The 26,427-nt window shown below is 35.8% G+C and overlaps 1 protein-coding gene across 23 annotated transcripts in view; it reads right to left on the reverse strand.

Moving 5' to 3' along the window:
• THSD7A (thrombospondin type 1 domain containing 7A) overlaps positions 1,165-26,427 on the reverse strand; it is a 289,787-nt gene continuing 264,524 nt past the window's right edge. For 18 of the 23 annotated variants that reach the window (XM_021388797.1, XM_021388804.1, XM_021388794.1 and 15 more), the window contains 9 exons: positions 17,785-17,902; positions 17,098-17,243; positions 16,366-16,540; positions 14,952-15,125; positions 13,895-13,990; positions 10,070-10,152; positions 9,523-9,733; positions 6,185-6,272; positions 1,165-5,077 (listed from right to left, as the gene is read on the reverse strand). In XM_021388797.1, the coding sequence (XP_021244472.1) occupies positions 4,993-5,077; positions 6,185-6,272; positions 9,523-9,733; positions 10,070-10,152; positions 13,895-13,990; positions 14,952-15,125; positions 16,366-16,540; positions 17,098-17,243; positions 17,785-17,902 (1,176 nt within the window). In that variant the 3' untranslated portion in view covers positions 1,165-4,992. Of the gene's footprint in view, positions 5,078-6,184; positions 6,273-9,522; positions 9,734-10,069; positions 10,153-10,189; positions 12,774-13,894; positions 13,991-14,106; positions 14,291-14,951; positions 15,126-16,365; positions 16,541-17,097; positions 17,244-17,784; positions 17,903-26,427 lie in introns of those variants that run through there. The other 5 variants (XM_021388809.1, XM_021388810.1, XM_021388811.1 and 2 more) reach the window with 5 other exon arrangements.

Here is a 26,427-nt window from a genome sequence, read left to right on the forward strand (position 1 = left end):
ACTATAGATCTTCACACTAGTAGAAGGCCAACATATGCACAATGCCTATCTAAGCTCCCTGATTTAGCTCTCAGTTCATCTCCTTTCATTATTCTTGTATTACAAAAATTATATTCTTCTAATATTTTTAAAATAATAATATTTAAACTACTGCTCTAGAAGTCTTTCAACAAACTGCCAAAATTCTACCAGAAGTTTTCTTAGCTGAATGTGAAGAATTTATGATTTTCTTAATATGCGGTAGGTAATTCTCTTCCACAGATTTGAAATAAAAAATTTACTTCTGTTCTTCCAAGTATCATTTTAAACTGTTTGTAGAATTCTGCCTGTATTGGATTGAACAGCTTTACATTATCTAAAATTTTCATCAATTAAATTGCATGTGGAAAAACAAGTTTAACATTTCTATTATTTTACTATATATTTCAGCAAAAGAAAATAATGTAGGTAGAAGGAACTTCTGAAAATCATGAAATGTCTCTGAAGTTAGAGTTGTGTGCTCTCAAAGTTGGGTTAAAACTTGTTAAGTGTAAACAGTGAAGGATTACTAGAGAGGTAATTAATAAAATTGGACTGGTATGTAAATATATGCTGCAGAAATTTACATGACAAAAAATAATTTGGAGAGCACAGAGACAGAATTTGAACAGTCATGAGAAAACTGTGAATTTACTTTTTTTTTCCTAGTTAACCAACCACAAATTCTTGATTGTAGGAAAAAAAAAATATAGAATTTGATACTGGCTATTGAACTCTGGGACTAAGTAACAAATTTATTGATTGCATTGAGCATGTTTGTTCATTTGGGGGATAGGGGATTTGTTATCTGTTCTTTTTCTCATAGGGACAGGGACAGATTCAGCTTAACTGAAATGAATAGTTGTCTTTCAGTGAAATTTGGATTCCCCCCTTATCCTCCACAAACAGGTTGTTTTTCCTGACCTAAAAATGGCAATAAAGTAATAAAATTTAAAATACAAATGATTTATTGGATATTTACTGATCAAGGAAATATGCATTGTAAAGTCTTATGTCAACAAGACTGCAAGAATAGGTTTTGACTGTATGTCAGAAAGTATTTTTCTTTATTTTTTAAGAGAGATAATATTTAAAAATATCTGTACTAATTTCTTTTTTTTTAAAAAAGAGACTATTTAAAGGGTGTTCATATTTTAAGGACATGGTTTTTATTGTTGCTCTATTGCAGAAGACTATACTTCATCAGTTAGAAAAAGACATGAAATGATTTTGTGTTTATATTTATTGTCAGCAATACATCAGTTATGTAAAAATAACCCAGATGAAAATGTAAAACTTGTTACATTTTCATGTCATCTGTATTAACTGAATAAAGCTTAGTGACAATATACATAAATTTGCAGTAGTTGTACGTAAACATTTTGTGCTTTAAAAAAAAGAAATGTACATAATTTAAAAAATAAAAATGCATTACATGATTTACAAATTAACATTAACAAAAAAAGGTAAACATTCCTCAGACACAGCTGCCTCCTTGTTCTACAAAATAAATATTCAAGTAAATTAAGTTAGGCAAAATAAACTCTTAACTTTGGGTGAGCACAATTTACATAAAGGTTAAAAGACAATTCCCATTTAATTCAAGGTATATTTTACAGTGATTTATACACAGAGTTTTTAAATTGGTCTCTTCAGATTGTAATATTGGAAAACAAGCTTTATTACATTTTGGCAGGAGAAAGGGAGTTTCAAAATGGATGCTTTATACTAAATATAAACAAGCTTGTGCAGTTGCAACAAAGCTTCAGAAAGGAACTAGTCCAGGACTCAAAGCAGACACAGTAATCTAGAAACTACAGATTTAAAAAGGAAAACACAAACCACCACATCAACAGGAAAATGTCTACTTTGCTATTTTCTGAACGGTTTATTTGATCACTGGAAACTTTACTTTCACAATCTAACAATCTACAGTAGTGGCTGCTTTAGGCACTGGATTTGTAGAAGCACTCTGATTTTTAAAGCAAATTGCTTTTCCTTCCATACTGATAATTCACTTATTATTTATTTCTGTGTCAATGTTAAAGGGCTTAGTCACCTTTGCAACATTTAGCTTAACATAAAATTTCAGCCTTCCTTATAGACTAATTTTTTTTCTTGATAAAGAGGGAAGCCATTCTGGCTTCATGTTTCTGTGCACTTTGTAAAAAATAAAAAATGCACTCCATTTTAAGTGCAGTACTAGTATGATGCAGATGTGCATCAGCAAACTTTACTGACCCAATAAAACATTTATTAACATACTAAAATACCTGCATGGATTGCAAAGGCCAAACATACTCAAATAAAAAATCCCCCTTTCTTCATTCGTAAATCCTTTATAGAGGGAAACAGGAGATGGCACACCTTTATCTTCATGTTATTAACTTTTTAGATCTAGGGCATAGAAATCTTCAAGGAAAGAACTAGGCAACAACTCCTGCTAAGACCAGCCAGTATATTAAATAAAGATGACTCATTGCCATTGAAAGAAACCCTGTTCCCTCAATTCTGTATTGGTCCAATACCATTTGATAACACAGAATCAGACTTTTTAAAGTACAAGAGTTATGATTAAGCTTCATGTTTCCACATCTTTACTGTTCTTTAAAACTTTATAACTTTTTCATCTTATTTTTGTATGCTTGATAAAATAGGAATCAGGTTTTTCTTGTTTCTTACTAAGAATTCTGACAATTAAATATATTGAGATTTGTTTTTGCTTTTTCCTTTCTTTCTTTCCTGTGGATCTTCGCAGAGAAATGCAAGACTGAAGCCCCTAGAACTGCAACACGTGTATGAATGAACCACTGCTGAGGTAGGGGGCCATGGCACTTCACCAGCTGTGGATCAAGGTGTAAAATGAGAAAATAAACATGTACAAAAGATTGTTACTATCATTCCTCTCTGCTTACCATTCCCATTAAGGAGAATACTTATGCAGTGGCAATAAGATTTTTTTCTTTTTTTTTTTTTTTTTTTGCAGTAATTCCACATTGGTAATGTAAGTTAGCTAAAAGTCGAATCATATTTGCTTGGATTGCACAAAATGCACATTGGTTCCAAGAACTTTCTATATGAAATAAAGATAAGTATTTTTAAGGACTGATATCATCCTCTGATGTCACTGAGAGTTGTTACTGATCTCAATGAATCTGGGCCAAAGTTTGCAAAGCTGCAATTTTACTCATCATGCAAAAATTGGTGCTTCTTGAGTAAATAGTGTGATGAGTAGGCAGAAATGGTTTAGGTTATAAAAAAGACCTGAGAACCTAATACTGAGCTTTATATAACAATTATTTTTGACAGGTTGCCTGATAAAATTTTGTAATTGTATTGCTTAGTAGTGACACAGTCAGTTATATGTTTGCTTCAGGCTACACATAGAAGCTGTTTGATGAGAATAATCCTTCTCAGGTCATGAATCTGTAACAGGCATGTAGATACAGTGGCAAGTCAATGAGCTTGATGTCAGAAGCAAAACACTGAAAAGCCATTAGCATGGAATAGGTTAACAGTGAGCTCTTATACTGCCAGAATTCTTTAAAAAGTTATGACTATTAAAATGGCAGAACTATCACTGTTTACTTGCCAGTACACTCAAGAGTTTAACTGAATAATTAAAAGAGTCTATCCAATTATTCTAATTAGAAAAGATAAAAAGGGCTCTGAGTATTGCGCTGTCAGCCACAGTGAAAATGCTCTCAATAGTGGAAGAAAAAAAAGCAAAACCTTTTTCTTTTAGCTAACAAACAATCAGAATACCTTTTTAGACAATATCACTCAAGATTAGAGGGCAATCACTTTTCTTTTTCTTTTCTTTTTTTTCTAACAAAGTTAACAAATATAAAAAATCTAGTCATAAACAGCCTTCAAAGTACAATTAGAAACCAGCAGGACAATCTACACTTGTATAGGTAGATGGGGCAAGAAACTAGACACTTGTACTACTGCCATGATATAGACCACAAATGGCCACTGTGACGAGGATCGGTGTTTACAGTACATGTCGTTAGCCGATTCCATTCAGTCGCAGTCCAAACCGAACGCTACTCTCTTCAGGACTCAAGACCTGTCTACTCGACGCTCCTTGCACAAGATACATCATCATCCTTTCTGAAAAGAGGCAGTTACTATGGCAATACTAGTTAAGTGCATATCATGCTGCACTAATATAGTGCAAAAAATTGCCTTACATGTAACAAAAAGATGCAGGCAACAGTTTGAGTTAGAGAAAGTAGAAACGTATTGTAACATTTACAGTGGGTATTCTTTTTCCAGACAGCAACCGCTAGAAAATATTGAATCTGAGAATGCCTCCTTTCTGGATGTGTATGTGAGGCCTTTATATTTTGGAGTGATAACAGGGCAGAATTTTGCAAGTGAGTCATTGCCCTCTGAAATGCAGGTTAACACAAGTTATCATCAACTGCCAAACTGTTGAATTTGCTCATGGGTTAATCTCAGTTAAATGTTAATGTAATAAACACTAAATTGCTCTTTAACAAGTATATGATCTGATAGAGTAATACATATTCTTCAACTGAGTATATGCGCTCTGCTTGAATATAAAGAGTCATACAAACTCTTGGTACAAACTCTTCATGCGTACTGATTATACTTGGTTAATGTTGCAGGGGCTTTCAACTGTTAATACATCAGTTATGATATTCTGGAGACAGAATTGGTGCTTATAGCTTGTAAGATTGAGGAAAGACCACAAATATCTCCAACTGTAGCGTCTATTAAATTGATTCTGCCAGATTTCTCAGTGTTGATGGTCTAAAGTAAAGCAATAATGCCTTGAATATCCATAGGCATTATGAAATCCATCCATGTTTATCTACAGTGCAGTTACAAAAAAAAATGTCAAAACACTTAAATCCACTCCGTAGAAAATCCCTGTGGCTTTGGATACCTTCTGATTTCAATCCAAAAATTAAGACTCCATTTGTCACTGTGAGAAATTATATTTTACATATCTGCATCTCCATCATAAGCCAAGGTTAAAGGTTTCAGCCGGTTGTTCTGCCTTCTCTGGGGCTTCTTTGGCTTTTTGCTGAAACAACAAGATAGTTTGTAAATAGAACAAGAAACTGATAACAGCAATGACAGATTTCATTCTTAAATGAAAGATGACTTGTTTTAAGGTAATACATTTGGTTGGTCTTTCGTAAAAGCTATACGTTTAAAACTTTCATGTGGTTCATTAATTATCTCTTTACCAACCCAAAGCAACACCTAATTCAAGTTCAGTTGTTCAGAAACAGGCTATTATGGTGCTGATGTGATTTGATGAAATTTTTGGCATATGATCATGCAAGATCAGTCAGTTTTCAGAAAAGCCCACAGGCTACAATGCAATAGTTGGTTGTGTATCAATGGCCACAGTCTGAAGAATTTGCGGTGAAGTTGAAAGCTAATGGATTTTCTTTCCTTCAGAAAATAAAATATTTTATTTCTTACCTACACATAAGTGAGATTTTGGAGAAAGTTTACTAAAAAATAAACAAATGCAGAAGCCACTCAAATGTTAACTTATGCAGTACAGCCAAGATCTTGATGTCTAAGACCATACTTCCCTCACCTTCTACCTTCACAGTCATCTGAATCAGAAATTCCAAACAGGATCCAATAAACATCAGGGAGAACATTCTCAAAAATTACTTGCTTTTGCAAAAATCTTCTCTTTTTCGTGCAGTAATATTTTCAAAAAATATATCATGTATGAAAACACATGAGAAAACCTCCGGCCTTATTTTGGTTGTATTTCTCTATGTCTCACCAAATACCAAATCAGACTTGCCTGACTATTACGTTTCCTTTTTGATATTTCTCTCTGCATTTTGTGATACAGCTGCAAAGAAATTATCATGGACAGAGTACGGTCATTCTCAACAGAGATAAACTAAGTAAAAATAAACTATGCACTAAGATATGCTATATTTGCAAGAAGTTCTCCTGATCTCAAGACAGTCTATCAGTTTATCTACCATCTGGGCTACAACTAGAGCCCATGAACCTCAGCTTGGATAAAAGTACATGGAAATTTAAACATTACAGTTTACAGAAGAAGTCCCTGCAGTTCCTAAAGCTGCAAATATAAATGCTTGTGTTATGACAGTCTGCATGGGACTGCTTGTTTGTAAATAATTAAAGAACTCACCAGGCTAGATAGATCATAGAAACAATAAAGATGAGTAAAACAAATGCACCAGCAGCTACACCATAAACCCAGGTCTTCAGCCTCCCATCTAAAAGGAATGAATGTTAGTCAGTAGTGTTTCTGTTAGTCTTGCTGAATTATTAGTTCTGATATGGTATAGAAATATTTTATAAACAAAAATAAATGTCTTCAAAAGAAATTACAGCTTAATAAGGGTAAATACTGAGACGTGGGACAAAACCAGCATGGCAGATAGAGCCCCAAAGTACTCAGCCCCTGGGTGCACTGGTAAGGGACAACCCCTTCAGAAGGATAGAAAGGCCGCATAACTTTCTAGTCTACCTCTGGGAAGTTAATCTATTATTTTCATTCTCATTGCTATTTAATTTTCCATTTTAAAACAAATTTAACATGCTTTTACCTCATCAGTACCTTAGATACAGACATGTAACTTAACTACTGCAAAAAGTAATACATTTTAATTTCAGCTCATATCATGCGCAAGTTTTGTTGTTATAAAAACCACTTCCTCTCAAAGAATAAGACAAAAACTACCAAAAAAAGACAATTAATGCTCAGAAATAGAGCAATGGTCTGTTGCTAGTAAGACCTGTACTTATGCGCAGCCTGTGCAGTTTATATTTTGGACACGACATCCCTGCAGGCTGATGTATTCATCCCACTCTCCTTTCTGCCTTGATTCTGGATGCACTTGCTTACCCTAGGAAAACCAAGGGAAGAATGGCATGACTTTGTAGGGTTTTTCTCTGAACCCTAAATGAGTGTGTTGCAACAAAAGGTCAGTGCATGCTGTTGGATTTGCTACTTTTATATGACTCACTTTACACATTTCTGAACTGCTTGTTGCAAACATTCTTTTACAGGGGTCTTGTTGCCTTGTCAAAGAAAATTCCCTTAAAAAGCAGAATTATTTCATTTACAAGGGGCAAAATTATTCTTTCATGAAGCCTTGCATATATTTTCAATATCATGGTAAGCAAACATAGCTAATTTTTTTCTGACCAAATACTTATTCCTTCCTGATACTTCTGTAGAGGCATAAGGCATAAGCAATGCAGCTGGTGTTTTTGCAACTTTTAAGAAGAACAAAAAGCATGCTGACTTTGTTCAGATTCAGAGTAACCATCACTATTGTTGTGCAGTTAATTTTAGGCTTTCTGCAAAGTCTTACAGTCAAGAACAAATTGGAAGAGACTAATATAAAAACATTATTGCTTCATTACATAAGTGCACATAATGGCATTATAGCTGATAATAAGTCGTATAAGGGAAATAACTGATCAATTATAGATAAATTGAACATATCCCAAGATATGATAGCAGGTATGAGAACAATTCAGATTTCAGTATTAATGCACAGAAAATTTTCTTCCCTTGGTTTATTTCTATTGGTAAGTGTAACAGGTTTGGGGTTGTTCTGGGTTTGCTTGTTTTAAAATAATATTATCTCCTTGAAGAAAAGACAGGTATTATCTTGTGTATGGATTTATTTATTTTTGTCAGAACAGGGAACTCTGTTAATGAGGTCATTCATATTATGAAAACACAGGGATCGCATCTCATTCAGGTACTCTGAATTCCCTTGGACAGATTATTTCTACATGTATGAGGGAATGGGTGTCTCAAACTCATCTATTTGGGAAGATACATTAGCAAAGACAGCTGTGAGGATAACACCTTTCCTTTCTGGAACTGTAGTATAGTTCATTGAAGATTGTTGAAGAATTATTTTAAACCTAGAGCTGGAAACTGAATAGAAAGGAATAATTATAGCAGAGTAAATCAAACCTTTCTAATAGTTAGCTAATCATGGAATTAAAACAATCAGTTATAAATCTCAACTGAAGTGCTACATGATTTCTTACACATTTGCTCATACTTTCACTGGATTAGTATTAGTTCTATTGAGTACCATTGTTCTTATCTATATTGAGCTATGATGCCTTATTAAGTCAAACCAGGAATTACTGAAACATTCATGAGGTTTCATGAAATCTCTCAACTATTTCTTGTTCCAAAAATATGTCTCAACTCACATGAGCATCCGTGTTCTATACAGTTGAACGCAACTACCTGATGTTTGCTTATTGTCAGCACTCTGACAGCTACAACACACCCTATGGCATTTTAATGAGTTAGAGTGAAAAAAAAATAGCATATTTGTTAAGATTTTTTTTTTTTTAAAGAGGAGCAGGAAATCTTAATTTTTTTTAAATTGTTTTTATTGTGGATTAAAGAAATAACTAATTGGATTAAAGACCATTTTGTTGCAGGTATCAAGTATAGTATCAAAGTACAAATAACAGAGTCAATACTACTAAGACTGATGGGGTCTAACTAAAGTATTTATAACTCAAACCTGATTTAATCTTTTATTGTAAGTATTGCTGTTCTCAGTTTGCAGCATTTTTGTGTTAATGCAAGTAGAGATACTACTGTTAATCTTCAGATTTAAAACTTTCATGAAAGCTTTAGAAAGAAATAAACACTAAGATACAAGCGTGTAAAAATACTTAGCTCTATGTGATTTAAAAGACAAGAAAATAATTAATTGTTCTCTATATAATTAACATTTTGCACAAGAATAATATCTCTTTCTCTGAAAGCATTTTGTCACTGAAAGTTTTGTGCATATCAATTATAGTATTAGAAAATATTTACTGAAATCTGATTACATGATGGATGTTATCAAGTATTTTTAATGGGATACCTCTGAGCATATTTCTTACCACTCAAGTGGTTGTTCAGCTCTAAAGAACCTGGTCAATATAAGCAAACATTTCCTACAGTGATTTAGGACACGCCTCTGCTAAATATTATGGTTAGCTCTTGTCTAACATGAATTACTTTGGATATGGAAGAAAAAAATTCCATCAGTCTATACTGATTGTCTCTCTGTGATTCATGCCATGGCTTCAAACTTTAAGCAACATTTATACTCTATAGATCTGAGCACCACCTCTTCACTCTTTTTTCAATGGCATTATCAGTGATGGTAGCATAATCTAATATCCTAGCTTGCACCTTTGCAGTTAATGCCCTTCTAAAGACACATTTTGAATAAATTCTGTGAATTTTACCAAGTATCAGGAATTAAAAGAAATCTTTTGGAATACAAAATGTCATTAGATATGTTGATGGGGTAGGAGAGAATGGCAGGAGTTTACTATTGTCTCTTTCTCTGTTTTCAATCAGGTGTTTGTCTTCTTAAATGAACACTTAAGGCTTTTTCTTTTCTTCCCTGTCATCACAAATACTTGAATGCCAGGCCCTGCAGAAGTAGTTAGCATTAAGAACTGCTTATTGCATGACTTCACCTGGCCCAAAAGGCTGCAGAAACCAGGTCCTTCCTCGTCCTGACTGGTTACTGGAGGGCTGGGTAGGGTTCACAGCTCGACTGGTTTTCACATCTCCCTTTTTGTCCTCCATGGTGGGAATCACCACCACTGGGATGAGAGTGCACTGTTCAAGTGTGCCATCAGAGGACATTACTTCAGTGTATCCATCTTCACAACTGCATGTTCTAGTCTGTAGGGAACAAGTGTTTTACGCTGTGTAGCAGAAAAACAAGTTTTCTGTGGGCTATAAAGCACAACAACAAGGATGACTGGAAGAGAAGATTGTTTTGATGAGCGCTAGCCTGGAGAGTACCTCTTCACATATTTTTATGTAGGATCATAGGAAATGAACAGAGATTATTCAACATTTAATTGAGAGGTAGAAAACAGTCTGAGGTTGATTTTATTGAAGCAATGATTATCAAAATCTCTGAAAATACATTTGTTGGCACAATCTTTGAAATGCAGGGAGATGTGTGGGAAGCTCTTATGGGGGTGTTTAATGCTCTGATGCATTAGCACATACCTCACTGCAGTAAGCGTGGGGTTGGCTGCATGGTGGGTTACATGACCTGTCAGCATCTGGTTGGCGCATCACTAAGCAGCCTCCTGTAGGACAGAAAATCATATTTTGACATGGTAATACCTCTCCTCTGATGAAATTACTGATGCCATTATTTCCTACAGTATGTCATGGATTACCATGGATTACCATTTTATTATTAAATTGAATTTAAGACTCCTACTCTTAATCCTAGGGGAAGGATAATTGATCTCAGGTATTTATCATTGGTAGAGCAAGGATACAGCATGTAGATTTCCATTCATTTGCATTTTAGAGAACTAATATTTGGCAAGTCATCTTTTTTTCACTCTTTGTTCTTTTGCTGGTTTGCACAAATAAGTCTAAATATTTTGTTGTGCTTGAAGAAACAGATTTGGGTTTTCTAGGGCCCTCCTAATCACTATCATATTAAAACTGTGGCCATGAAGAAAATAAAGGCATATTTTTGGTCTATATATTTGCCTGCCAAACTGAAAACAAATTATTCATTCAGTTTTTGAGGTTATGTTTTCCGATGTTCCTCATTAGTTAATTTTACACATGGTGTAGTTTTGCCTCTTATGAAGCCATACTCCATGCTAGTCTAAGAGAACTTTTTCAGAAGTGAAGAACATATACTGAATTCTATGATAGAAAGCGGTTATCAGTGCTTCTTTCCTTTCTATATTGTCCTACTTGGTTTTGCTACGTCTTTATTTACAGCGCAGTTATTGTTATGGACCAATACACACAATCAGGCTTTCACTATCATTTCAGCCAGAATGACTTCAAAATACATTTAGAATCAGTTTGACTGTATCTGAGTTTCCCTCCATCTTTCAGAAAGATATGCCGTACATACTTAAACATCTGTAATGCAATAGGACAACTTACTTATCTTGCATCTCCCAAATTAACTATATTTAACTATATTTTTATACTGGTGTGATATGATGATGAAATCCTGATAGCTGAAGTTGGTCACAATCATAGCAGATGCAGTTAGATGTGGTTATATAGATCAAATTGTTAACAGGATGGCTGATGAGGAGCAAAGTAAACCCTGCTGGTTGCCATCAGTTTTTCTCACCCCCAGAAAGGAAAACTGTACATCCTAGCATATAAATCACATGCCTGTGAGAATCTATGTAATAAAGAATCAGTCATCCAAGCAAGCTGAAGAAAATGGTAGCTTCATCGCCCATGAGAAACAACACCTTCAAGTAAAAAACAACTATTCAGCACAACAATATTGTATAAGTAAATAAATAAAGGCCTTAAAATAACAACAAGATTCATGATAACAATATCTGAATTTAAACACATTATCTTAAAGCCAGATGTGCAGTGAGAAGTCATTAAAGAAATACAGTCATCTAAGATAGATATGGGTTGATTCTAGATCAAATTAAGTAACTTCTATTCAAATCAACCATATGTGTGTATCTGCCACTTTGAGTTTTCAATACTATTTATACAAACCACTTTCAAAAAAACTCCGAATGTGCATTTACAATCTGCTTCATAACTGTATACTTCATTCAGAGATGTTCTCGCAGAACATTATATTTAAGTGCTTTCTTTGAAATAAATCATGAATTTACTGAAAATATAGTTTTGTACTGCATGGGAACAGTTGATCACAGTCTCTGGAATTTTCCATTTGTCTTCATTTCAAATCAGAAAAGTACCACAGCTTAAAATCACATACAGAACAAATTCTTTAAAGAGATACAATATAGGATCTAGGTTAGTCTGCCATGGAGGTCCTGTCGGGATTTAGAAAGGTTCATGGATCCATTTTCTCCTATCTGTGGTAGGTTTTTGATCCTGTTGTTAACACAATAATCTATCAAGTGTCTCAGAGATTTTCCCATTTTTCTCTTTTCTGCTTCTCTTGAAATACTTTTCCTGAAATTGGATGATCAAGACAGGCATTGTATTTTGCTAAAGTCCCACGACTGCAGGAAACAAGTGTGTAAGCTAGCACTTTTTAAAATAACTTTTAGCGTATTTCATTACTCAGTCTAATAGACTTCCCACTCTTTTCATGTAATATTACAGTTCTCCTTTGAGGTGAATGTATTCTCAAATATTTCATAAATATGACTAGGGACATTTAATTAAATGAATAAGGTAAGTCTTTAGAGGCTAACTTACCCCCATTACCACCCATTCTCTTCTCAGTTTTGATCTGTTACCATCTGTCTTTCTGATAGATTATCTGCTTTTCAATTTCCATCTCTTCTAGACTGAGCAATACTAATGCATAGAGTAGCTCATCAAATATTCCTCTGGTATTCTAAATGGACTAGATCTAGATCTAATGCTTTTCCTTAGTAAACAGGTGATTTCAATACTCTTGTTTGTCTGTTACAATATTCTTTTGGTAATCAAGAATAATTTATAATCATTATTGTTATTATTATTTCCTACTTTTCATGCATGTCCATGTTTTATAAATGCCAGACTATCATTTATTTTAAAGCAATTTTGAAGAGCAGACAAATCTTAGAATCACAAAATAATTACGGGGCCCTGATAAATAATGTTAAACTCTCAGAACTTTCATTTCAGAAGAATCATCTCCACTTACATTTATTTACGCTTATATATGAGAGCATCATGAAAAATCTGCCAGCAACACGAAGTTGTACACTTCTCTTCCTTGGAATTTATCACGTGGCTGTATTCAGTCATAGGAGAATAAACTATTATTTATATGTGAATGATCATTATTTATAAATGTATTTTGATTTTTAATATCTCAGAGCCATAGTTTCCAAGGTGAGAGATTTAAAATTCTGTAGGAGATTTAATAGATAATATCATATATTTATATCAACAAAAATTGTGACTTAAAGATGCCCTGTTGCATCTGATGTGAAGATGATGCATTTTAGTAATTTTACAACACAATATGACACTAAGAAAAGAGACTTTGTGCTACCAAATATTATTTCAACACCTTGTAAAAATATACAAAGATTTTATTTTTATTTCTAGTAACAAAACAGACAGCCATGATGTATTCCATCACTAAGAAATACTGTGAGCGGTTCATGAATTAGAACTTGCCCCCTTTGACCTGACAGTAGCTGGAATTGAGGGTGTGTTTACAATCACCTCAGTTGATGTCAAAATTATTTAAAAAACAAATGCATAACACAGATTAAAATAATTCCTAATTCTGATAAAAAAATTCATACGCATAAGATATGTATGAAGATTTTCTTGAATTCATTCAAGATGTTTTGTACTTTGGATTACATCAAAAGAAAATCCATCCAATCACTGTCTACTGAACAATCCTGCTATACGTTTATGTCATTGATGTAAAGTAACAAATTTATATTAACGTATTTATTAAAATGTGTTATAATTTTCAGAAGGTATATGATATACATCTGTCATCATCGAGGTTTGCATGTCTCTCTGCCTCTGTATATGCATTCTACTTGAATACATAAAAGTTCTCTTTGCTGTAGTGCTTGAAAGTGAAATTTAGAAGTATAAAGATGACTTGTAGAAATATACAATGTACAACATTCCAAGTCAAATACAGAAGATAATATTTGAAGATAATACTTGTATTTACTTTTACTGTCACATGCTATATAATTCTGGAACTGAGCTGACATCTTTAGTATGTAAAAACATGATGATTCAAGACAACAGCATACTGATTCATACATTAGGAACCAGTGTTTTCAGCAGATTTTTTTTTTTAAATATTCTCAATTTGGGGAAAATAGTATTATCCACTTATTTTCCAGGCTTTTGTGTGTATGTAAAACAAATAGTTACCTGTGACATTTAAGCCATCTGACCTTTGGCACCACACAGTTCGAGAAGATCCCTTCCATGGACTAGCCATCCACTTGTATTCATAGCAGTGGCCATCTGTACAGAAAACATTCACTTTTTAAGAGATTTGATGACAAGACTTCAGCCTACCAGTAGCTGCAAGTAGACAGCACACATTAAGTTTAATGATGTTTATGGTGTCCTTCTCTCACCTGGCAACTCAGAAAGGTGTTCTGCACACATGGAGGTCTGCACTTACTGGATACATTCAGAATAGAACAGATGTCTCCTGGACGCTAAACAACAATGTTCATACACACTGCATGTGGATCAACACCAATGTAGTTAATGGGCAAAACAGACATTTCTGACAACGTCGTAATGGTTGTGGCCCATCTGTTGTGAAAAGTCATTTAGGAGTCAGATTTCTTTCTCAGTAAAGCTGTGCTTTAGTTACTATTCCAGTGTATGGTAAAGTAAGCCTGGCTGTATCTGGCTTCACATCTCTACTCTGCTGTACACATCTCGTATAGTCTGGGATAATATAGGAAGCCTTTCTGTACCTTAGGTGCCCAATAAAATTTCTTTTTTATTCATCTGTCTGGTATCTAAATGGACAGGAGATGACTTTTCTTAGATACTTTGCTCAGTACCAGCAGTAAGCATGACAGACTTTTTAGTCATTGTCACGTGATAAAAAAAAAATTCAATGGACAGACAGAATTCTAAATTTGGTTATGTATCATAATTTAAAGACTTTTTTTTATTAAGAAGTTATCAAGCAGATAAGACAACTGTTTTTTTCCCCAAATCTTGAAAAGGTATTTAATTATTAATAAAGGATTAAAAAAATGTGTTTGAAGTGGAAACATATAAAAGTTAAATTTTCAAAGTTTTTCTGGTACACAGTTGATATTTGGAAAATAAAAAAGTGCATTTCTATGTCCACCAAATGCATATTTTCCTAATTTTGATAACCTCAGCAGAAAGAAAAGAAGCCTATTGTAGTTCTGTATTTTTTTATTACAGGAAGAGTGATGTGTATTTTGGTGCTTACCACTGCATGGTCTTGTTTCCAAAGCTTGTTCTGGACAAAGATGTTGATTCTCTAAATCCTGAATGATCACTGCCCGAGATCGGACTTGTATGCCTCCAAAGCCAAGATCCTCACCATTAACACAGGTTAGCTGACAAAGGCTCCACTCTGACCACTCTTTCAAATAACAGTCCCCTGTAAATTTCATTAGAAGATGAAAGATCATCAATACATGCAAAGAGCTTTTACCAATGAGTATGTCTTAGAAAAACCGCCCAAATCCTTTTGTTAGTATTCCCTCTAGTTTCTTTCATTCCAACTTTTTAAAATGACTTATACAAAAGTTAATATTTTGAGATTTTCTAAGTATCTGTGAAGCAGAAAATAATAATAGACTTTTTTATCATCATTTGTTAGAAAACAGGATAGTTTTCTGTGGCATTCCTATACAGTCAGTCTCATTTTGAATTTCTGATGTCACTCCACACAATGTTTGGCTTTAATGAATGTTAGGGTATTGTACACTGTGTACTTTAGGCTAATTTTATACATCTTATTCATTACTTCTCTTTGATACTAGAAAGGGAAAGCATTGTTAAGTTTTAAGAAGATTGTCACATATCCTCATGGAGAAGTACTTTAAACTGACAGTAGAAACTACTGCTGAAGCATTCTTTGTAAGAATGGGAAATGGGAAAGTGATTAAAATGTCTATTCCACTTATTCCATGGCAGGATAATAGAGATTTGCAAAATGCTATTTTACTGAGTAAAACTAAAAAATAAAATACTACTGATAAGATAAATTAGAGACTGGCTAAAGAAAATTTAAGCCAGATCTTCAAAATAACATAAACAGACCATTTTGTAAAACATGCAGTATCAAATGGACTATACACAGACTCATAAATAAACCTCTTAGTTCTCATTATTTCAGTGAAAGAGCTATTAAAAATTAAAGCTACCTTGTATTATACTGATGACAGATGTAATCAGTACGGTGTTGACCAGATGCCTGATTAATGAAGGTATTTTATTTGCCAACATTAGAAAAGCATCTGAAGAAATGAATAATTGAAGAACAGATGATAATTGAAGAACATAATAGGAAAGCAAGTAGTGATTTTAGTGATTTTTGGAAACATTAGCTGGAACATATCATTAGCACATCCCCATAGGGCAGTTATCCATATTGGCTAAATGTGAAACTGTTGAAGAACACGTTCATGCTCAGCAAAATGTAAAATCAAGTAGTAAGCAGTAGTGAAGTCACCACCAGAGTAACTCAGTTGGTCATTTGATAGATTTGTCAAATCAGCAAAGTACATGAAAAACAGTTTATTGCCTGTGGCTCATCCTAGACACGGATAACTGTAATCTGAAGGAGTAAACCAAACAATTTTGAAATGTAATGTTTATTTGAATAGCTTTGTTACCTGGACAAGGGACAGAGCAAGTTTCCTCAAGTATCATCTTCTTATTACCGTCTATAACAGGCTCTATTTCTCCACAGAATTCCTCATCTACTATTTTGCCTACATCTTCAATGGATCCATCAAAAACCACACAGGAAATGTTCCTCGCTCGTGTGCCCTCTCCACACTGAGCATCCTGGGGAAGAAGGAGATACATGGATGCTGTACATTGGAAATTATCGGAAGGCTAAATCTGAGCTACATATTATTGTGTCTCCTATTACTTTTTGCCAAAATACATATACAGTTGAGTAGGGAAAAGAAAAATGTGTTGTTCTTTACATTTGAAACTAAAAAAATAATCTGCTGTCACCATTTTTTCTTAATTTATGGAGCTTGTGTTTTTAAATTGCAATCATGGCAGTATCTCAAGAGATCTCTTCTAGGATGAGGATTTGTTTTTCTTTAAGGATGCTGATCTATTACCACATATATTCTTTTACAGTGTAAGGATATCAGTTATTAGCAAAGATGTCATTGAGGTACCAAACTTTACCTTTGTACTTTGAATGTCTGTAGGACATTGTTATATCTGTTGACAAATATGAACTCTAAAAATAAAACTTCACATTTTTTTGTATAAAAGATGTGGAAGTAAACTGAGTACAATGCTTTGAAAGAGATATCTAGGCATATTTCAAACATGCCTAGATATGTGAGCTCCATAATTTCAAAGTCCATTATGGGTTTTACCTCTACTTTGCATGCAGACCATTGACCATACTGCCATCGATAACAAGGTTTTACTGGACAGGGTTTGAATTGTTCCATCTGAGAAGGACAAGGCCTCCCATCACCCTGAAATGGTTGATTTATGGTCCTTTTTCTGATCATTTTTCCTGCAAATGAGAAACAGCAATATAAGTAATAGCAAAGTGGTTAGACTGATTTATTCCTCAATATGGTTTTATGTTGGTGAAAAGCATAGTGTTTGAATAATGTAATTTTTTTCACATTTGAAAAATTGGACAGTAAAGTAAATCTGTTGGTTCTTTCCTGTTACATGGATTTTCTTATTTTACATTTTCTGAGTCAGACACTTTATGTTCAGTACAGCATGAAAGACTGCATGAAGGAGGATGTCTGATCAGGATTTCAGATTACTCCTGTAATAGCAAAAAAAAGTAGTAATTTCCCAGTTCAGAAGCCTGGGGAAAAATTCTCCTTCTGAAGATGATGATATGTTTGTGACACTTCTGTGGAGATTCTGACTCTTCATCTGGAGTTTGCTGATGTTTTTTTCCCTGAGTTAATACAGAATTATGTGTAGGGAAGGGAAAAGGAAAATGAAATGGCAAGGGGAAGGGAAGGGGAAAGGAAACAGGAAGAGGAAGGGAAAGAAAACTCAGTCTTTAAAATATTCTAAGATCACATACAGACCTGTAAGGCCACATGTTTGAGAGCAGTCAGACCAAGACGACCAGTCAGACAGCTGGCAGTTCACAGGACATTCCACCACACAGGATATATTCATTTGCCACGTCTTTTCCAAACCAAGCTAAAAGAAAATATCCAACGGTTAGCATGTAACATTCAGTCTGTGCCATCAGTGTTGAGTATGCATTTGGACAGGGTGAATCTGAAACAAATAAGCTTTAAGTAAACATGAAATAATTCCTAAATAAAAAGCAAAATCTCATTTCACAGAATCATAGAATAATCTAGGTTGGAAAATATCTTTAAGCTCTTCAATTCCAGCCATGAACCTGATGGAATGAATCCCACCACTAAACCATATCCCTTACTGTCAGATCCACGTCTGTTTAATACCTGCAAGGATGGGGATTCCTGCACTTCCCTGGGCAGCCTGTTCCAATGCCTGATCACCCTCGTCAGTACTCAATCTAAACCTCTTTAAGACCGTTTTCTAACACACTTTCACTCATCAGCTGAGAAGAAGGGCTGACGCTTTCTTCCTGTAACCTCTTCTCAGGTAATTGTAAAGAGCAATGAGGTCTCTCCTCAGCCTTCTCTTCTCCAGACTAAAAACTGCAGTTCCCTCAGTTACTCCTCATATGTCCTGTTTTCTGGTCCTTTCAGCAGCTTCTATGCTCTTCTTTGCATGCATTCAAGCAAGTCAATGTCCTTCTTGTAGTGAAGAGCCTAAAACTGAACGTATTCAAGGAGTGGTCTCACCAGTGCTGCGTACAAGGTGATAGTCTCTTCCTTACTCCTACTGGCCACACTATTTCTGACCATCATAAAATCATCATAACATCATTTGAGTTGGAAAGGACCTTTGAAGGTCATCTAGTCCAACATCCCTTCAACTAACAGGGACACCTACAGCTAGATCAAACCTTGAATGTCTCTAAGGATGGGGCATCCACTACCTCTCTGGGCAACCTCTTCCAGTGCTTCACTAATCTATCATAAAAAACTTTTTCCTTACATCCAATCTAAATCTCCCCTCTTTTAGTTTGAAACCGTTTCCCCTTGTCCTATCACAACAGACACAAAGATTCTGTTCCCTTCTTTCTTACAGCCTACCCCGTACATACTGAAAGGCCACTATCAAATCTCCCCAGAGCCACAACTCTCTCAGTCTGTCCTCACAGAGAAGGTGTGTTATTCCTTAGATCACTTCTGTGGTCCTCCTCTGGACTCACTCTAACAGGTCTGTGTCTCTCCTGTACTGAGGACTCCACATCTGGATACAGTACTCCAGGTGATGTCTCACCAGCACAGAGTAGAGGGGCAGGATCACCTCCCTTGAATGCAGGCCAGGGCGTCATTTGCCTTTTTGGTCACTTGAGCACACAACAATGTCCCAATGGCAACACAGTCCTAATGGCATATACTGACTTTTAAATATATTCTTAAATCTTGTTTTCAATAATTATTTTCTAAATAATAGCTTATAAATGCAGGGCTTCAGCTTGTACTTTTACTTTATACTGTGATGGTAAAATCATTAATATTTAGAATAATAAAATCATAGAATACCTGAAGTTGAAAGGGACCCACAAGAATCATCAAGTTCATCTGTTGGGTCTTTAAATTTGAGAGATTTAGCTAAGTTTATCCTAACTAAAAGAACATTCAACTAAAAACTAGCAGTCTGATTGTTTCCAACTCCTACTTCTGAGCTAAGATAACATTTCTTTGTGTAGTGTCATGGTTTTATGATTTTCGGTTATTGGTACTCCACATCATAACATCATGTAGTGAATGTACCTGGTTCTCAGAAGAGAAGGACTACTACAGTCCCCAAGGTACTTTGCTCCTCTGTTACCATTTTCCAGCGGGAGGGAAAAGATAAAAGCTCGCAGTATAAAAACTTGCAGATCACGAGACCTCGTCCCTTTTTCTGCTGTCTCTTGTCTTGGCAGCACCTCGCTTTCCAGCTGTCTTATCGTCGGTAGTAGAGTAAGGCCTACCTTGATTTTGGGACATTCTCTCTCTCTGTATTGGATTTATCAGCTTAAATTGTAATTATATTGTCTTATAGTGTGTTGTTTGGCATTCCGATATCTTATTTAGTAATTAGTTTGTTTCTCCTCAGATTGTTGACGCTGTTCTTTGCTCTCAGGGCCATCTCCTAACCCTTTTTTTTCCCTTTTCCCTTTTCCTGGGTCGTGGGCCCGTGGATCCCCCGTCCCCTTCGTCACAGAACCGGGCCAAATGCCCGTAAACCGCTGACATGTAGGAATGGCTAAGATGCTATTTCAACAGGCTCCACCAAGAGCCATTTCTCCATACTGTCACATTTTTCTATTTGACTCCTTCTCAGAATTGGGGCAGTGAACAAGCTGTTTAAGGAGTCCATCCCTCCCAGGCTTTGTTAATATATAATTGATTGTCTGCTGTCTCACCCTTCCAAGGACGGATATCTGGCTTTTTTAACATTGGAAGAACTGTTTTTCTTCAACCCTTTCTTTCTTCTGAAATACCATATATGTTTAGTCTCTGCAATCAGTTGGCAGAGAATGTAGGTGCAGATAACTAGATGCTGTCCAAATGTTCTCTAACTTTGATCACAGTTAATAAAGCTTCTTTCTGACCTGTCTTAAAATGTAAGTGCATTATGCAGTTGGAGGCCCTATAGTCTTCAGCTATACAATAGGTAAGGGACAAAACAATCTGTGATGTATCATTAAAGTATTGGAAATAGGAATATATATTTGACTATCAGGTATTAGCAACTTAATTCATTTCAAGGCTGCCCCTTGTGCTAGAAAATGTTATCCTGAAATTAGTATTACTTAGCAACTGATGCTAGGAGCTGAGTTCAATGCTAAGGAAAGGAGGAGATTGTGCATACATTTGACAGTCTGTTTGTAGAAAACCTTGCAGATGCAGCAAGTTTTTAAGAGCTCAGTAGAGACCGAACAAGTTAATGGAAGAGTGATCTGAAGAAACCACATCTGGCAAGCACAGCCCAATAGTTGAAAACAGGTGGAGGATGAGAGAATAGATGGGAACTCATATATGTCTTTCTGCCCTATTCTTTTCTTGGCATCTGCTTATACCTCTCTTGTTTGTGTCTTCGTAGGCTTTTGTTGTAGTTGTTGTTTTTAACACAGTTTGTAATCTTATTTCATACAATAATGCTATCAATTCTGCTGTAAGCAAAAACAATGACATGACATTGACATTGTAAATTGATATTGGCAAAGACTTGTTCTAAAAAAAATACAGCAGTATATGTTTTTCTGAAAAAACTTCACTTTGCAAGAAGATATCACCAGTACCTTTGATACAAAAGCTGCAAATGGTGGAGGAGAATGAGGGAAGAGGATGTGGGAACAGACTCACATGTTCTTCCAAACAGGTTCTGCACTAAGTTCTAGGGGCTGAATTCAGTCAAACACTAAAAAATGATGCAGTCCCCACAGGGAAGTGTCAGTTTTATGTCTGTGCTTAGAGCCAGTGATCTACATGGCTCTTCAGTCTGATTTTGTAAAGCCATTTCTATGCTCATATGAACTCCTGTGCTCCAGATATTCCCCAGTCAAGAAGGAAGAGATATTCTGGCTAATACTCATGAGAATACATAACACAAGATGGAATAAAACTGGTGGCATAAATATTAGCATGACAATAAAAATCCCTGCAGCTTGCATAGCTTCAAAGTGAGTTATAGAAGATATGATATAAAACGTGAAGAAAAATCAGTTCTGCTAATATGAAGAGATCTGCAGCTTCACAGCATAAATACGGTCCTATTCACTGGCCTTCATCAGTGGACCTTGATCGTCATTGAGGCCTTTCAGAATTCCAGAAGGCTATTGGTATCTTTAAGCAGATAAATCCTGCCACGTGTTGTTTTTCTTTTAAAAAAGCCAACTAGGCTTTTCAAAACCTATTAGTTTTAACAACTGCGAAGGTTAATGGCATGAAACTAGCAGTTAAGGCTTTAAAAAGGAGATAAACTCCCAATTTCCTACTTAAATGCAAGCATAAAGCAATAATTAGGCATAACTTAACATATACTTCATAAATAAACAACCACAAATACTGGAAATGTTTTACCCTGGTAGACTCATCAAGTCTTAAATTTGCATTTGTAGTACTGTATATTGAGACAAATTAGATTTTAGACCTCTGTTCTGCTTTATATATCAAAGAACGCATGCATGGCTTTTTGCTGCAGCACAGTCTATCCTTCATTATCCAGCTGCTGCACATGTCAACATCTGAAACTTTTGGGTCATCTAGAATTTGGATCATTAGGAAACCAGAAAGTAGTCTTTGAAGTCTGCTTTTGGGTCAAATCTTCTGACCAAAGGTTCAAAATCTACTGAATAGACTTCTGGCAATTACACAAACATAACTGTTCTCTTTTAGGACTGACCTTCTCAGCTGGACCTTGAAAGCTAGAGAAGCAAAAGCCCACAACATTAAAGGTGAAGAGGAGGAAGTTGAAGGCCATCCCTAGGGATCTGCCAGCTGCATGTGTTAGACACTGATGTGCTGCTGAAATGGATTTGAGGAATAATTGGTCTGCTTTTAATTTGATATTAATCGCATATTCTTTTCTCATCCCTCCCCTTCCTCTGTTTGATGAATCAGAGTTCACATTGCAGATCTTAGAAAATGTGGCTGGGAAAAAAATTGGAAATGTGATCTGAAAATGTTTCTGGACAAGTTATAGATGAGTTGTGGTTTCTGATTAGAGAATGACAAGTACTTGAATTACACTGAATACTAGCACTGAGTGTGCTTTTTATTTTTAGCTTTACATGCCAAAGGAGGCAGATTGTCAGACCAACATGTTCCATAAACTCTGTGATAATCAAAAATTTGTTTATGGGTATGTTTCACGTGACCGATTAACCTCTGCTGGAGGTTAATCATGTAATCTGTCAGACAGACTATTTGCCAATAAAAACAAAAACGTTTTGCATTTGCTATCTGATTCAGACAAAATTGCTGTTTTCTAGTCTTTCTGATATTTCACTGCAGATAAATGAATAAAAATATGCCCCTACATCTGAGTATGACCAGAGCCAACTTGCTTTAGGTGATTTGATTTTCAAATAGTCAAGGAAAAAGACTATCTGAGTACTTGTGACATGCTATTTTATAGAGTTAGAGACCAAGTAATCTAGTATTACTGTGCCTTGAGAGTTTGAAGGGAACTATGATAACATAACTAGGACTTGGAAATAAGCTCTAGAAATTAATTTATCCTGGCAGTAATCAGGATGACTGGCTACCTTCTTATCAGATTGACTGAAACAAACACTAGATCATATGGAATATATTAGGAAAGCAACAGCTGGAAAATGAGAGCTTGGAAGAAAATTTAGTCTTTGATGACACTGATGTTCATACATGAAAAGGGTGATAGTCAAAGACAATGCAAAGGGATTTTTTAATACACAGCTTTTATTGGTTTTATGAACCACGTATTATCAAGGAAATAAGACCTTCATTTTTTAAGGTCAGAATAGGTTTAGCCAGTCTGATCTCCCTTCCTTGCATATTATAATAAGAATAATAATTCTGTACATTTATCTACACACAAATTAAATAGAACTTTTGCTTTATTCATACAGTCAATATAAAGTTTTATGATAGTCCAGGCGAAATTCTGTTAGCTAAATCATTACAGAATTATTTAGTGTTTCTTTTACCATCAACCTTCCTAACCACACACAGCTGATTTTGAACTTGACACAATATTTCTGTACTGTCTTTATAATGCAAAAATACAGATTCCTCTCTTTCCCTCAAAAAAAAAAAAAAAAAAAAAGCAAACAACCACAAAACAGAACAAAACTAAAGGATCATTTGTGATTAGATCAGTGAAAAGTGTATGGGACATACACATATTTTGATAATTTCTTCAACACTCTCTACTTGTAAACCAGAAGGTCACAAGAGTTCACTTTCACATCCTTAGATTGAAGGATCTAGTAAGACTCAAACAGCCTGGCTTTCTTGTTAATCAGGTTAACTGGTTTTACTCCTCACAGTTATTGGATCAGCCTTTGACCTTGCTGTACCACGGCTTACACATCCAGAATTCAACACATATTCTTAACAGTATGACTGGGAAGTGAATCAGATCTTTTACACAAAGATATACCTCTACATGGTCCAGCAAATCAAAAGGGTAAATCAAACTGTGTCAAAGTAGCTGCCGATAAAGCCAGAACTCCAAGTTATTGATGTCAATTGGCCAGGCATTTATGGCAAGTAGTTTCTGAAATCCCTGTATGTTATCTCTGTTGCTCTAGTTAGTTCTCTGGGTAATAAATTCCCATTATTTCTGGAGCAGAACATCTCCAGTGGTTTTGCGCAATGAGATTTCAGTGCAAAAAGTAACCATTTATTTTGAAGGTTGCTTAAATTATTTGGTTAGCAATAGGAATTATTTAACAGCTTTATGGTAAAAGAAATTATATTTTATATATTTTATATATTTATCCTTAAGATCTAATAAAGTCTATTTTTTTTTCTGATGAGATATTCACATGGATGGATATTTCATATCATGTCTTGGTATAAATTAATCAATATTTCTATGTCTTAAAAAGAAAAAAAACAAGGAACAATATTTTTCTTTTAATGCATTGAAACATTAAAATAATGCATTAATGCATTCCTCTATCAATTTCATATAAACTTGCTGGTGGGTAACCAGATTCTGAAGTTTTTCCTGAAACATAAATTATCCAATTATTAGATCTGATTATAATCCTAAAATCTACATGTAAAGGAGGAACTTGGCACAAAAGTAGGTTACTAGCCTCAAATGAAAACTCTCTTTGCTAAGAACCTATGGATTCAGGAATCCAGGATCTTGGAGGCCTAAGTAGGTCTGATATATCATTTGGATGGGACACAACTGACCAGGAGGGGCAAGAATATACTAGGCAGCAAGCTGACTGGGCTCATCACCAGGGCTTTAAACCAGAGCTCTTGAGGGACGGGTATGTACTGCTGCGTGACAGAGAAGAGCCAGGGAACGCTTCCATCTAGGAAGCAGTGAGAGAAAGTCTCAGATTTGTCTCAGAGGTTTAGGGGCGGGGAAGGGGCTCCTCTAGGAAGGCACTGTGTCCAAAAGCCCAGCTGAAATGCCAATGCATGGAGCATGGGAAGTAAGCAAGGAGAGCTGGAAACCGTGACACGCTCAGAAAATCTTATCTTATTGCCATCACAGAAACATGGTGGGATGATTCACATAACTGGAACACCACCATTGGGGGCTATAAGCTTTTTAGAAGGGAAGGTATGAGGGGAGGTGAGTTGCCCTCTATGTTAAGGAGTGGATAGGCTGCGAGGAGCTCCCTCTGAGAAACAGTCAGGTACAGGTTGAGAGCCCGTGGGTTACAATTAGGGACAGGACTAATAAAGGACAGCTAGTGGTCAACATCTACTACAGGCCCCCTGATCAAGAGGAACCAGTTGATGAGGCCTTTCTGCTTCAACTACAAGAGATTTCACATTCACAGGCTCTCATCTTGATGGGGAATTTTGACCACCTGGATATCTTTTGCCACGACAACACAGCAAGCTGTAAGCAATCCAGGAAACTCTTGGAGTTCACTGATGATAATTTTCTAGTTCAAGCATTGGATGGACCCACCAGAGGTGAAGCGTTGCTGGATTTGGTGCTCATCAGTGTGGAGGAGATTGTTAATGACAATGAGATCAGAGGCAGCCTGGGCTGCAGTGACCATGCCCTGACTGAGTTCGTGATCTTAAGGAATATGGGCCTCACAAAGAGTGAAGTCAGGGACTTGAACTTCAAGAGACTGAACTTCAAATTGTTTAAGGAATTGCTGGATGAGATCTCCTAGGAAGAAGTCCTTAGGAACAAAGGAGTGGAACAAAGGCAGCTACTTTTCAGGATGCCTTTCTGAGAAAGCAAGAGCTCTCCATCCCTCAGAATAAGAAAGCAAGCAGGGCAGGCAGAAAACCCATACAGCTTGGCAAGGACCTGATGGTCAAACTGAGGGAAAAGAAGGGCAAGTACAGACAGTGGAAGCACGGATGTGTCACCTGGGAAGAATATAGGGATGCTGTCCAGACTTGAAAAGATAGGATTAGGAAAGCCATGATACAGATGGAACTGAACTTGGTGGTGAATGTTGGAAACAACAGAAACGGATACTACAGGTACATAGGTCAGAAGAGACAGGCCAAAAAGAGTATACCTTCTCTGCTAAATCAGAAAAAAAAAAAAACCTGGCTACAACAGATATGGAGAAGGCTGAGCTACTCAATGCGTTCTTTGCCTCAGTCTTCACTGGCAGCCAGGATTCTCACATCCCTGAATCTGAACCTCTAGGTGGGAACTGGGGGAGAAAAACTCCCCCCAACCAATACTGTAAGGGTGGAGCAAGTCCAAGACTGACTCATAAGATTGAATGTGTACAAGTCTATGAGACAGAATGACAAGCATCCCAGGGTCCTAAGAGAGCTGGCTGATGTGGTTGCCAAGATGCTCTCCATCATATTTGAAAATTCATGGCTGTTAGGTGAAGTCCCCGGCGACTAGAAAAAGGGAAACATCACTCCCATTTACAAGAAAGGGAGGAAGGAGGACCTGGGGAACTACAGGCAGGT

The sequence above is a fragment of the Numida meleagris genome, chromosome 2 (assembly GCF_002078875.1).
Source record: "Numida meleagris isolate 19003 breed g44 Domestic line chromosome 2, NumMel1.0, whole genome shotgun sequence".
NCBI lineage: Eukaryota > Metazoa > Chordata > Aves > Galliformes > Numididae > Numida > Numida meleagris.